This window comes from Drosophila simulans, chromosome 2L (genome assembly GCF_016746395.2).
Source record: "Drosophila simulans strain w501 chromosome 2L, Prin_Dsim_3.1, whole genome shotgun sequence".
Lineage (NCBI taxonomy): Eukaryota > Metazoa > Arthropoda > Insecta > Diptera > Drosophilidae > Drosophila > Drosophila simulans.
In genome coordinates, this window is record NC_052520.2 from 1,948,706 (window position 1) to 1,962,801 (window position 14,096).

A 14,096-nucleotide genomic window follows, 5' to 3' on the forward strand; every position below is an offset into this window, starting at 1 on the left:
ATCAGTATAGAAAACTTGTTATTAAACTATTGATAAAAAATACAAAAACACTGGAAAATCGTGTTAACATGCTGAGGCAATTTCGTTTGCTTATGTTTATGTAAATCATATAAGGCTGGGTTCATATGTAAACAAACGGCAACAACATGATAAATGTGCGAATTGTGTGCGTTAACAATTCACACAGCAAGTTATCTTCGTTTGGTTTTTATTTTAGCAAATATTACCGCGACCTTGCCGAAGCGAAAAGAGTACAAAAACTAGTCAAATAAGCTCGGGGCCCCCAATGATGTGATGTAATGTCTAATGTTGTGCTGTTCTCTTCCCTTTTGCAGATAAAACTCAAAAAGGTCCTGGGCCTCACCGTGTGCAGCAATGCGGCTCTGGATGTGTCCCCAGTCAGCGGCCTGCTGGCCTATCCAGCTGGGTAAGTTTCATATATGTACCTCAAGGACGTGACATATCCTGTGGATTCGAAAACGAAACCATCAGAACCGCTCACTCATTTCCTATTTGCGTCAGAAAAATGCAATTCCGTTGAATTTTGAGCTTTAAGTTGCCACCCCCCCTCGTTTTCCAAAAAAAAGTGCAATGAAAATGGTTGATTTTATCTCTGCTCAACTGTCGCACATGGCTGCATTTTTCCCATCTCGTCGAGGAAAATCTGTGACAGTCCGGCTGGGAGGGGAAATGGGAGGGGCAGAAGTGACATAATGTCAACGAGATTGCTGTTTTCCCGCAGAGGATTTGCATATGCCACTGAATGTTTGCCTAGCTCACAATACGTTTCAACACGGCGTATACGTAATAAACTGAATAAGTGTAATCACCAATGACAGATTGGTTAAGCGAAAGCTTAGTGATAATGGAATGCGGCAGGAAATTAAGTGCGATGACGTTTGATACTTGGTTTAAAGGAAATCCACGCCAATTATTTGGCAAAAAGTCAATTTATTCCCCGCACTTGATCCCCTTAAATCCGAACCTTTTTGCCCATTTAACTTGCCGCTTCTTGGTCCCGACAACATTTCAATTATAGTAAATTAAGCCGGGGAAGTCTACTAATTATGCGCATTAACAAAAAGGGCATATTTACGCTTCCATTGCGATGCAAAAGTTTTTTCTTGGCTCACATGTATGCATAGGACCATTTGCAAGCACGAATAAATAGAAAATGCTGAGGGAAATTCTCTTGCAGGCAAACGCGAAAGTGAAATGCACTGTAATTGCTTTTTTTAATAAGTGTGATAAATAAATAAAATAGGCAGTTAGTTAGTTTATATATTCACTTTTTGTTTATGGATATGTTTATTCTAAAGTACTTAATAGCTAGCAGACAAAACATATGTCCTAGCTGAGTGTATCCCAACTGGAAGTGTATAGACCTAAGTGAAAGATGTGGGCGAGATGCGCTCATTAACCGAGCAACAGTAGCAACAACAGAAAATAAAACCAAGGAGGCCAAAGAGCTTAATAATGAGCCAGGCGGGCAGCAGTTAGCTTCTGGCATTAAGGGGTTAAGCGGAGGCAGGAAGTGGTTGAAGGTGGCGGGGTGGAAGGAAAGGACCAAGCAGTGCATCCTTGGGCATTTTAAATGGATAGCCAACTTAGCCGTCTGGCGTGGTCAAGGACGTCTATAAGTGATCGGGGCCAGCAGATGGTAGCATTGGGTGAAGGGCCTAGCCAACTTGTTTATAATAAATATTTAAATAAAAAAGCAGACTACAAGGTACGCTGAATATTCATTTCCCCACTGTTGTCTAATCAAAATGTATTATTAATTACAAACTGTTTGGCAATTGCACAGTCATCGTAAGTTATATACACACTTTGTGTAAAAGTCTTCATAAATGCGATATCATTTCCAGCATTCTAATTCATTTGGCATTTAATCAGCAGTTTAACGAAATACTCTCGGAAAAAAAGCTGTATATAGCGATGGTAGTTATTAATCATACTCCTTTATTTTGCTTACTATTTTAATCCGAACTTGTATGTAATTTCTATTGTGGCAACATTCAAGAGACTGCGTCATGTATTAAGTATGTGTATATATACTAAAAATTCAATATCTTCGTTTTGCAGCTGCACCGTGGTGCTCTTCAATGCGAAACGCCAGACACAGGCCTACCTGGTCAACACCTCCCGCAAAGCATTCACATCCGTGGCGTTCTCCCGGTGTGGTCGCTACGTGGCCACCGGGGAGTGTGGCATCAATCCGGCCATCAAGGTCTGGGAGCTGGAGACTCCGAACGGAAGTCTGGAGCACTGCAGCGGCGGCAGTGTTGTTGCGGAGTTTGTGGACCACAAATACGCCGTCACCTGTGTGGTGAGTCCTCGCCTTTATTGCATTTATTTAATTAAATCGAGGTAATAACGCCCTCATCTTAATCCACAGGCCTTTTCGCCCACTGGCAAGTACCTGGTTTCGGTGGGCTCCCAGCACGACATGATTGTCAATGTGTTCGACTGGCGGGCCAACCTCAAGATGGCCTCGAATAAAATCAGCTCTAAGGTGGCTGCCGTGTGCTTTTCCGAGGATGGCAGCTACTTTGTGACCGTGGGCAATCGCCACGTGAAATACTGGTATCTGGAGGGCGGAAGAAAGGTAAGCAGGACTCTGAGATGATTTTAAATTCACGAAGGACTTGAACATCGAATACTGTTTAAATGATATACAATACAGTGGAAACGCTTTGCTGCTTTGAATATTTAATGCCACACTCTATGCTGAAGGTCAGGAGCTAATGATTTATATCCGTTGCAGTACAAGGATCCTATTCCCCTGATGGGTCGGAGCGCAATTCTGGGCGATTTGCGGGACAACGACTTTTGTGCGGTGGCGTGCGGCAAGGGGATATGTGCGGAGAGCACGTACGCTATCACGCGGCAAGGACACTTGGTGGAGTTCAGCTCCCGCCGCCTGCTCGACAAGTGGGTGCAGTGCCGCACCACCAATGCCAACTGTATCTGCGTGAATGAAAGGTTCATTCTCGTGGGCTGTGCGGAGTCCATCATCCGCATCTTCAATGCGGCCACGCTGGAATACGTGACCACTCTGCCCAGAACTCATTACCTGGGCGTGGATGTGGCCCAGGGCATCCAGATCAACCACATCATGTCGGTGCCACAGCAGGCCAAGTTCCCCGACTGCATTGCCATGGTGTTCGACGAACAGCGTTCCAAGGTAGGGTTTTTCAAATAGTTTGGCAGTAATTGAATGCTAATTATTAATTGGGTTTTTTCAGGTGAGCTGCGTTTACAACGATCACTCTCTTTACATCTGGGATCTGCGCGACATCTCACGAGTGGGCAAGTCGCACTCGTTCCTTTATCACTCCACTTGCATCTGGGGCGTGGAGACAGTGCCATATAACGTGGAGCGGGAGCCATCGCAAACCCTTCCAGAGGAATGCTTCGTCACCTGCTCCTCGGACGACACGATCCGTGTCTGGGGATTGGACGGATGCACCAACAACGATATCTATCGGAGGAACATCTACTCCAAGGAGTTGCTGAAGATCGTCTACAGCGACGATGAACTGCAGTTTATCAAGGATCAGGGTTCGTCCCTGTTCGACAAAGCTGGAAACTCCTCCTACGATGGAAGGAATGGAGTGCGGTGCATCAAGATCAGTCCGGAACTGCAGCACTTGGCCAGTGGAGATCGTTGCGGCAACATACGCGTGTATAGTCTGGTCAATCTGCGCCTCCTCACCACCATCGAAGCCCATGAGTCTGAGGTGCTTTGCTTGGAGTATTCCAATGAGAAGATCGAACGAAAGTTATTAGCCAGTGCCAGTAGGGATCGACTGATCCATGTTTTCGACGTGGCGCAGAATTATCTACTGCTACAAACGCTGGATGATCACAGCTCCTCCATCACCTCCATTAAGTTTGTGGGTGCAGGACTCAACTTCCAGATGATCAGTTGTGGCGCCGACAAATCTATTATGTTTAGGAGTTTTCAGGTGAGTCTTGCATTGCTTTATATGGCCCAGATGATCTAATCTTTTTCTTCAACAGGGAAATATCTTCATGAGGGGCACCAACACCTCAGGAAAGACGACGTTGTACGACATGGAGGTGGACTCGAATGCCAAGCACATTTTGACCGCCTGCCAGGATCGCAACGTGCGGGTTTACGGAACCCAGAATGCCAAGCAAACAAAGACCTTCAAGGGCTCTCATTCAGACGAAGGAAGTCTGATCAAACTCAGTCTCGATCCCAGTGGCATCTATGTGGCCACTTCCTGCACGGATAAAACGCTTGCTGTTTATGATTACTACTCCAATGAGTGCATGGCAAGGATGTACGGTCACAGCGAGTTGGTCACGGGACTCAAGTTCACCAACGATTGCAGACATTTAATTTCCGCAAGTGGCGACGGTTGCATTTTCATATGGCAAGTGCCACACGATATGATAGTGACCATGCAGGCCAGGATGTCGCAACAGCGTCTCAGATCTGGACATGCTCCATTGCCGCGACCCTTGGCTCCCATTTCGCCACCGGATGGTATTGTCCTGGAATCGCCTACCAGTGAAATAGAGCAGCCGCAATTGCAGCCCAAGTTCGGAGTAGCCGAAAGGTTTTCCGATGTGGGTCAACTGCCTCAGTGGGCGATGCGAAAAGCAGCAGCCGATTCGGATAGTGGGGCCTTGTCCATACCCACGCCCATTGGTGGATCTGCAACTGTGCCTGGCATGCATGCTGCTTCATCGATGGGAAATCTAAGCTCATCGCCCAGTCAACAGATGACAGGACTGGCACCCCGGGCCAGGGGAAGATGGGCCCAGAGGAGCACTCAGTTGGAAACGGCCGATGACCTGCGTTCCAACTCCGAAAGTCCTCTGGGAACCGTTTCGTCTGTAGGTGGTCACAGCGGTGTAAATGTCCAGACCTCTGATTACAATAGTGCCTCTTCCAAGGACATTACGTACAATCAAACCTACTTGAGTGAGGACTCCTCCATCGATTCTGGGATGGAGACGCGAAGGGGCGAACTCAAGTTCATTGGCAGCAGCAACAACGGAACGGTGGTCACTGTGTCCTCCGTTTCCTCGATGGCTGTTTTTGCCTCCAATGGTGCCATGTCGACGGGTTCTGGAGCTGCCCAACAGCGTCTTCAGTTGCCGGATAAACGGTTAAAGCCGGGTCTGCGATTCGATACCCATACCCATGATCACGATGGGGATGTGGAAGACATCTCCGATGGAGAGAGAACTAGCTCCGATCACGGAATGTTCTACAACAACCTCGCGCCCAGCACGCCAACGTTAGTATACTCAAATAAATTACAGTAGCAAATAATGTAAACGAATGCTTTTTCCCCTGCAGAGATTTCAAGGTGACGGCCATGAACGAGGATGAGCTGCGCAAATCGGTGCGCCGTCAGAAGTTTGAAAAGTCCGGCCTTCAGCTTACCCCTTCGGCTCTCAGCGGAAACGGAAGTTCGCATACTGCGAGCACCGGAACTGGGACCTCCGATACCGAAGACGAAGGCTCCACGCCCAGTGCCGAAAATGCCGAGCGGTCGCTGGCCTCGACGTTGGGTGGCAGTTCGGAGAATCTGCCCCAGGCCAGCACCAACAGCTTCCTGCACGCCGCCTTGCCAGAGGGACCGGGACTAACAACGCCAATGGAAAGGGGTGGCAGCAGTAAGATATTATTTCATCTTGGGAAATCTCTTTACGGATTTAATTGCATATACTTTCATCTTCCAGGTCGCCGCAGCATCAGCGCCAAGCACAATACGGAGAATGGGAAAAGCGTGGCCGCGCCGCCCACCATCACCAAGTCGTATACAAGCACCAAAAAGGAGGAGCTGCTGCAGGTCATCAACAAGGTCAAGCAGCAGCTGGAGAATGTAAGTGCTGGGGGTCAGGAGTGACCTTTCTCTCAGTGTACTTCCGTTTAACTGTGCCTACTGTGCGGACTTTACTGCTTCGTCGGTTTTCCATTATCTGAGCACTTTTATTTGCCCATTTAATTTGTGTTTTTCTTTTGTTGTTTTTCTGTATTTTTATATGTGTCCCTTATTTGTTTATGGTGTCTGGTCCGTCCTCCAATCTCCAACCCCCACCCCAAATACACATGCACCCAAAAAAAAAAACAAAAAATTATAAAACCCTGACCGACTCTGTGTGTTTAGGGTACGCGAAAAAATGGCAACACACGGTTGAATGCAATAGCTGAGGTGAGCCGATTTTTGTTGAAATCTAAAGACGTTTTGCTTTCCTAACGACGCTTTAGGCAGTTACATTTTGGCAATGCTTTTAAACACACTGCATTACAAAAAATAAAAGAACACATAGATAATACTTACTCTCTAAAACCAAAATAAATCTTACAAAAATAACTAATTTCTTTAATAACTAAAAACAAAAAAGTTATTTATGCATCGGCCGGGAATCGAACCCGGGCCGCCCGCGTGGCAGGCGAGCATTCTACCACTGAACCACCGATGCTTCGTGTTTTAACGAAAATCAAATTCCCACCACACTAAGCTGTTTCTAAAAATAGCCTAAACTAGCGATTACGAAAAACTTGCTTGGTCTCATGAGTCGAGTGAGCTGCAGATCAGCGATCTCCCTCAGCCTTTCACTCCATATCACAGCTCTCAACAAGAAAACCACTCACAATTTTCTGACTCAATTCCATAACTTTACTCATCTAGTTTTTGCGTTTGCTAACTTTACTAATGATTTTGTGTTAATTTTCTTGAACTATTATATTTACAGTCTATGCGGTTGGGTGTTTTACTAACTTATGTTTATGGTTACGTTCCCTTATTCATTTTACATTCTTTGACCCACAGGTAGGCCATAGACCCCTCCGGGGAAGCCATAGCATATCGGACCTGAGTCTGGCAGCCAACTTGGATGGATCGAGGAATGCGGGCGGAGGACCAGGACGTTACACGAAGCCAGGTAAGGAACGGGGGAAGTATTGAACCCAGACAGCTTTAAAACCAAATGAATATCCCCTCCAAGTTGGATAGTAGGCTAATATAACCAAAAACTCTTTCTCCCGTTGTTTGCTCTCTCTGTTGTCTATCTCTCTTTGAATATTGCTCTCCTATTTGTGACATCTGCGGTAAAACTAATGTATTACAATTCGGCACCATTTGTGATCAATATGCCCCATTACTTTGATACTTTGACTAACCCCATTAGTTGCCTCCCATGACACTTCGCAGTATACTAGCCCTCAAAACACAACAGCAACGGCTGCACCAACGAATACCCAGCAGCAACTCCAGCCACCAGTGCAGAAGCAGTATCAAATTCCAAAGGAGCCACATCAGCAAGCCCAGCAGCAACATCAGCAATATGCGCCTCCTGCCTCCCAACAATTTTTCAACTGTGCTGCCCCGAAATCGAAGCTGCAACAGAACTTCCAGACGATGCGACAGGTGCAGCAGCACTATCCGCCCTATCCACATCATGTGGGTGTGCATCAGATCCATCCGCCTCCCGGGGTTCCGTTCGGAGGATCTGCTGCGGGGTCCACAACTTCAATGCGTTCGCATTCCCAGCCGCAAAATCGCCAACAGCAGCAGCAGCAGCAGCAACAAAGAGCAAAGAGGAATCCAGCTGGGAACAACCGGCGTACGCCTAGCATCCTAAAGCACTACAAATCCTGTCCAGTTTCTCCAGTCCACGAAGAGGTGGAATGGTCTGCCGAGGGAAACGAAAGAGGAGCTCTGCTCGGCGAGCCCAAAAGGCACTCTGTTTATGCTGATGATGCTAGAACTATTCTGGACATGATCCATGCTGATACGGAAAAGATGATTGATGAGATCACCCGAAAATACGGAGATCTGGATGAACCCGGTATCCCAGCATCGTACTCCATGCCAGCGAATCTGAGAAACTTGGGAGGACTGGGTTCCACTGGTGATTCCACGCCCACTGGCAGAACTACACAGTATTACGTTTACAGGGAATTTTACCAATGCGAGAGGAAGGTGTCCCTCTCGGATATTCTGCAGCCCGAGCAATTTGCGGCCAGTCAGAGAAGATTGGACGAGGCTAGATTTTTGGAGACCCAACGCCATTCCAGTGCCAGTTTCTTCCTCACCGGCCAGCAGAGTCAGGAGTCACTCTCTCTGCTTTCCGATGGCGATGGTCCTGGAAGCTATTGCAACAGCTTGGAGAGCGTACTGTCGGATGAAAGTGATTGCCAGAGTGCTCCCCTGGAGTATCCTCAAACTCAGGTGGCTGTTCTTCAACAGCGCCATGCCGGCATCCGGAACTTTATTATCCACGGTCCGGTGTCCAAGTCCTACGGAAACAGCCCGAATGCCTACGGGAGCTTCGACTACTATATGCGACAACAGCACTCCACAACAACGGACAGCTTCGACGTCACAGGCTACAATCTGGAGCCACTGAAACCACTGCCCAGTTCTAAGACATATCCCAGGATAGCTCAGGTTCAGGTGTCTGAAAATATACCCACTCTGCGATCCAAGAATAAGCAATATACCTCAGGTGTTAACAAGTCCTTAAGTACGGACTTCGCCCAACAGCGACAGCAAAGGAATTCGAATCCCATGCAATCAGGTGACAATCTTTTTGTGAGGAAACCACTGAAACCCAAGCCGCCGGTGCCAGCAAAACCTCACAATCTAGTCAGCACCTTGAGCCACATGGAGAAGCAGCAAAAACAGAAATCCCAGTCCAGAACCGCCAGTGTTGTCCAGCAATTTGAGCATAATTTACAGAAATTCGAAAAGGAAAAGCAAAGGGAGCGGGAACAGCAAAGGAGGCCGGCGATGCGGAGCTCAGTAAGTTCTGGAGCTCTGGCTGGAGGATCAGCCACCCAGAGTTGTCTGAAGAAAGTCTCCCGCTTTGATACCAGCGAAAGCAGTCGAAGGGCCACCAGTGTGAGACAGAAAAATAGGCCAAAGATCTCTGTGCGCTTCAACACAGTCTCGCAGATCAAGTATACGCCCAGTGCCAAGAGGGAGAGGCTGACGAGAGAAGAGGAGCCACCGGAAATGGAGGTGGGCAGCCTGCCCAGCGACTATGGAGAGCGCAGTTTCGAAATGTATTTCGCGGAGAACGGAAATGCTCCGGAGAATCTGGAAAACATGCAGAGCCTTAAACTGTACACCAAACCCCAACTCCAAGCAGTGGTGGATGAGATACAGCAGGAGCGGGAAAAGTATCGAAAAAACCTTGACAACGCTGGCAAGATTAGCGGAAAGGGAGGAAGTGGAAAGGGAAAAGGAGCAGGCAGCTCCACCAGCCACCAGTGCCAGAATATAGCCAAAAAGATCGACATCATCGAGAAGTTAATCGCCATGGAGGAGAACAAAATGGAGCAAATACGTTTGGCGACCGAATCGCGCTTGAGGCCCTTCAATTGCAATGCCAAGGAGAAGGGCTATGTGAAAAGTTTGACCATGAACTTTGACATGCTGGCCAGAGGTGAAGATCCCACAGAAGATGAGGATCTGGCATCCAGAGATGCCTCGGATTTGTGCGCCTATGCGAGGAACATCCGCAGAAACTGCAGCTTGCCAGATGTCCTGGAGAGCACCGATTTCACTGGCATCTACAACAGCCAGGGTGTGGAGTTGGCCAAGGAAGTGATTGCCGACGATGAGAGCGGGGATCCGGCGAACCCAGGGATCACTGCAGATAGCGCTAATCACGATGACATCGGACAGACTGTTGTTTTGAGGATGGAGCCAGGTTTGAGCCCCATTTCCGCCTTGGTTGTTGTGCCTCTTGAGTTTTTCGTCACCTTCATTTGCGCACCCACAGTTATTTACTAGTTTTTATTTCCCCTTTTTGACCACCACCCGCCATTTCTCGATATCCTAGCACAGTAAATACCATAACCGCATGACCCGAGCCGAAACTAATCTCTGACCCACATTTCAGGCAATCCCAAAACGCTCAATCCCATGCCCATCGAGGAGTCCTCCATACGCCGCGCCTGTTCGCTGAGCGACCTGCACATGGGCAACTTTGGCAAGCGTAAGCACCCTCGATCCTATACCCCTGGTATGAATATCAAGAGTACTAATTGTTAATTTTTGGACTGATCTTGCAGCTGGAAAATCGCAGAATGGCACTCCACAGAAGCCGCAGGTCCAGCACCGAAATGGAAACGTCTCGCGATCGGCCAGCAAAAGGAACAGTTTGCAGGGCAAAACTGGGTTGGGTGCCTCCAGCAACTCCATGAACGTTCTCAATCAGGGCGTAAGTACTAAGCAACCAATTCATTTTCCATTCCAAAATTATATTATCCCTCTTAATTTTTATGTAGAGCGACTCGGAACCCGAGGACAGCAACCGCTTGCGAAGTGCCAGCAACGGGCAGGGACGCAGCAACGGACCCATTGGTGAGTAAATTTAGTTCTTAAAGTGAGAAATAATCAAATTAACCTAATCCATAACCTGCAGCTGCGAATCGCCAGTACAGCAACAAGATTAACAATGTTAACAACAATCGGCGAAAGACGCCAAACTTTAGCAGTGGTGAGTGTCCTTGCTTCATCCTTTTTCGACCGGAAATAATTATGTTTACTCCCCCATTAGCCACGCCCATGCAGGACGACTCCAGCTCCGAGGAGACGCCCAATAGCACTGTCAACAACAAGCCCATTGTGCCACCAAGGCCTAGGAACCTGGCCTTTGATCACAAGAGCAAACTGATGATCAACAACAGTGGCAGCCCCGGCGGAAATGCCAAACAGAGGAGCGGAGTGACTTCCACTGAGGATTTCGAGGGCACAGATCGTAAGAAAATATTTTAAAATATATTTTTTAATATTTATTAACTATGTATTTCCTTGCAGCTGAAGCCCAAGTACACAATGTGATCAATAAACTTTATACAACCACACAAGCAGCTATGCAGCTGCATGCGAATCTGAAGAATACGCTGCTGCTGAAGGAACTGGAGAACGCCCTGATCATGTCCAGGAATATGCTAAGCAGCATCACCAATCGGTAGGATTGATAGTTTAGTGTGAATCTACAGCCTGCACAAAAAGAACTGTATACTCATGCAATGCTTAGATCTAAATGCATCTCATTCAGAGTACTAATCGAGATGATATCTTTTTTCCAGACAAGCGGATAAGACGAACAACGGAGGCGGGGGATTAGGAGTGGGTGGTAGTGGGGGATTGAACCACGATCAGCTGAACGCTGACAACGGAGACTATCTGATGATGGTCAACAACTGTGCCGATCTTTTGAGCAATTTACGCACGAAGCACAAACCCGATGACTGTGAGAATAACTCCTAGTGTGTAGAGCTTAGGATAGACTAAATGACTAATCGAGGGCAGCGGATCTGCGGGAAGGACTAACCAACACCTATTTATTTAACTGAACCCACACACACAGGCGAACGGCAAGCAAATCAAGCAACCAACCACTAATTTGTAATTAATAAACATTCACAGTTGATGTAAATTTATTTTCTTAGCAATTAGTTCAAGTTGCGTAGCCGCTAAGTTTTCTGTTTCGTTTTTGTGCGCGTGTGCATTTCTTTTAACGATAATTTATATGTCAACCGATTGCGTTTAGCTTGAATTAAATTCTGTAAATGTTAAGTTTAATAAGCTTAATAGGATTATGTACGTGTTAAGTGTTATTTGAGTTTAAGGCGGAATGATACGGAATGACCGGACCGGTCGAGGAGTCGAGCGAATTGTTACAAAGTGCGCTTAGTCTATGCCTTCTTTCTGTATGATTTATTCTCTCTTTTTGTTGACGTTCTGTTTGCGAATCACTCCAAATGAAAAAGAAAAGACAAAAGTACGAGAAATGTGTGTCAAATTTGAATATTCCAAAATTTCAATTTATACCCATATACTATGTATGCCTCTACTCACATTATATTTATATGCATCTAGACATGCCACAAATGATTATCTGAGAATTGCTTATGTGAAGGATCAAAGATATTCAGACGTTTGATCAGAGCGAAGAAATCTATTTCCAATCAATTTGTTCTGTAATTATTCTGTATTAGTTAATTATTCGATTGTATTTACAGCAATTATAACACTACCTATAAATATACATATATACCTAGATATGAACTTGAATTAGTCCTAAAATTTACATTACAATAATTTACAACTAAACAAAATGTATTAAATTTAACTTCAAATAGGAAAAACCAACACTTACGATTAATTATGCTATCTAAACTCAGAACTAAACTAAAAAACAACTAATTCAAAGCGAAAATAATACATAATGCATAATTTTTGAAAACATTAAACTGTTTCTTGTTTTACTACCGATTTCTATTAACAAAATATCGCGAGGTCCATTCTCTTAACGACTTAACCCCGAGACCCCATGAACTTAAGGCTCACACTTTTCTTGATTTGGCGGCAAAGATTTTGGGGTCAAGGAAATCTAAACCCTCAGAGATCCTGCACATATGCAAACGTCATATGATACCAGGATTGCCAAGAACTCACAAACTATATATATATATGGGATGGACTTCATTCAGAACCAAATAATATCCTCATCTATAAGCGACTAAAACGACTAACTGCAGGAATTGTGTATTGTTACGCCTAAGAAATATTGAAAGCCATGTAATAAAACATAATTCAACGTTTACTGAACCAAAGTAAAGTTCGGAGAACCCAATGTGTGTGAGTCAATTACGGATCGTTTAAAATTACCTTGGCAATCGGTGTTTATTACCGCCTACAAAGAGATGACCGCGCAGCAGGTGACGTAATCGGCCAACATGTGGGACACAATCAGTTGGGCACCCACCACCCCAAAAGTCCAGCTAAGGGTGTACTCCACTTAAAGCTAAACGTTAAATTAACGACATATTTTTTGGGACACAATAAGCTTATACCCTTACATGGTTCCAAACATGAGCTTACACCTTTCATATCCCACCAAGGTCCACCCCAGTGTACCACCCACCTGGAAACCCAATTCTCCTCCCCTCCCCCATGTTGGCAACACAATGTGAGCAGGCAATGGTTGTTCAGTTCGGCGCTGACCCACGGCTAAGGGATGGCCATTGATACTTTTGGCAGCCGGCGGGCTTCAATTAACGTGTGTCAATATTGAGCTAGGCCAACAAGCGAGCACTTCCGTGGACGGGGGGAGGTGGGGCTGGAAGGTCCTGTCCCACTCGATAACCCAATAAAACTGAATGGCACGTTCGATGATGGACTCACCCCGAAAGCCAGCACTCGCCCTCCTTCTCGCTCCCGTCGCTCGGTCTCTTTCTGGCCCTTATGCTTTATGCATAATTTACGGCAGCGTCCAATCATAAAGCGGGTGAAAAGTTGAGCACGAATGTTCCCAATAATGCCAGACACGCCCCTGCCCTGGGCCACCCAACTTTCGCAGGACCCATCATCGCCTGAATGTCTGAATGTGTAACTCGGACCATGGAAAAATAAATACAAAAATGAAGTGAGCAGTGGGAAAAGTGTGTATTGATTCGGCGTCAATTTGGAGTTAGCATGATGGGCTTACTTTACAAACCTATTAATTTATCCAATGGATATGCTATTGGAAAGCTTTATTGAACAATTGAGTCAAAATATAAGTGAGCTTGGTTAGTAATCCCTAGTAGAACACATCGCAGTCCGTGTAGCTGTAGAACAAAGTGGATCCGCAGGCGCTGCTGCCGTAGGCCCGTACATGATTGTACCTTCTGGCCACATGGATCACATAGATGATCATGAGCAGGAGCAATCCGAAGCAGGCGGCGACGAGGTAGAGGGTCCAGCCCTGGGATGCGGGTTGCCGGCGTCCAGACTTGAGCATCCGGCAGTTGTTTAGCCTTTTTTTGTGCCTGCAATCGCAGGAGCGCACTTTGTCCAGGATCTCGAGCATTTGGCATTTGCGCATCTCTTTGTGCTTACAAAAAGTCTGCGACATGCCATCTATGAAATTCTGCACTTCGCACGTCATTTTGTTTCAGAGAATTGATTTTAGGTTTCTACTGATCGACTTCGAAATTGGCTATGTAATCACAACACTCTCCGAAATATTACAATCCTGTATATTTTGTATGCTCACCTATTTCTGTGTGACAGCAAATGCTCGGCATCTGAATTTAAAGTAAA

General features: G+C 46.2%; 2 protein-coding genes and 1 non-coding gene across 15 annotated transcripts in view; 1 reads left to right on the forward strand and 2 right to left on the reverse strand.

Annotated features, from left to right (window-relative positions):
- The window catches only part of LOC6730617 (mitogen-activated protein kinase-binding protein 1), a 55,511-nt gene extending 42,871 nt beyond the window's left edge, over positions 1 to 12,640 (forward strand). For 3 of the 13 annotated variants that reach the window (XM_016179388.3, XM_016179396.3, XM_016179391.3), the window contains 18 exons: positions 336 to 427; positions 2,086 to 2,329; positions 2,399 to 2,608; positions 2,768 to 3,187; positions 3,249 to 3,971; positions 4,027 to 5,279; positions 5,342 to 5,661; positions 5,728 to 5,870; positions 6,156 to 6,200; positions 6,822 to 6,933; positions 7,180 to 9,708; positions 9,901 to 9,996; positions 10,073 to 10,221; positions 10,289 to 10,364; positions 10,426 to 10,500; positions 10,561 to 10,761; positions 10,821 to 10,974; positions 11,096 to 12,640. In XM_016179388.3, coding sequence (XP_016023056.1) covers positions 336 to 427; positions 2,086 to 2,329; positions 2,399 to 2,608; positions 2,768 to 3,187; positions 3,249 to 3,971; positions 4,027 to 5,279; positions 5,342 to 5,661; positions 5,728 to 5,870; positions 6,156 to 6,200; positions 6,822 to 6,933; positions 7,180 to 9,708; positions 9,901 to 9,996; positions 10,073 to 10,221; positions 10,289 to 10,364; positions 10,426 to 10,500; positions 10,561 to 10,761; positions 10,821 to 10,974; positions 11,096 to 11,276 — 7,023 coding nt within the window. In that variant the 3' untranslated portion in view covers positions 11,277 to 12,640. Of the gene's footprint in view, positions 1 to 335; positions 428 to 2,085; positions 2,330 to 2,398; positions 2,609 to 2,767; positions 3,188 to 3,248; positions 3,972 to 4,026; positions 5,280 to 5,341; positions 5,662 to 5,727; positions 5,871 to 6,155; positions 6,201 to 6,821; positions 6,934 to 7,179; positions 9,709 to 9,900; positions 9,997 to 10,072; positions 10,222 to 10,288; positions 10,365 to 10,425; positions 10,501 to 10,560; positions 10,762 to 10,820; positions 10,975 to 11,095 lie in introns of those variants that run through there. The other 10 variants (XM_016179395.3, XM_016179392.3, XM_016179397.3 and 7 more) reach the window with 6 other exon arrangements.
- Positions 6,401 to 6,471, reverse strand: Trnag-gcc. Its single transcript has one exon. It is a non-coding gene; the product is annotated as a tRNA-Gly (tRNA).
- Positions 12,641 to 13,438: 798 nt separating the features above from the next.
- Positions 13,439 to 14,065, reverse strand: LOC6730619. The gene is made up of 2 exons (XM_016179194.3): positions 14,050 to 14,065; positions 13,439 to 13,980 (listed from the first exon to the last, which is right to left on the reverse strand). The coding sequence occupies exon 2, from the start codon at positions 13,939 to 13,941 to the stop codon at positions 13,594 to 13,596; it is 348 nt and encodes a 115-aa protein (XP_016023068.1). The 5' UTR covers positions 13,942 to 13,980; positions 14,050 to 14,065; the 3' UTR covers positions 13,439 to 13,593.
- Positions 14,066 to 14,096: the final 31 nt, after the last annotated feature.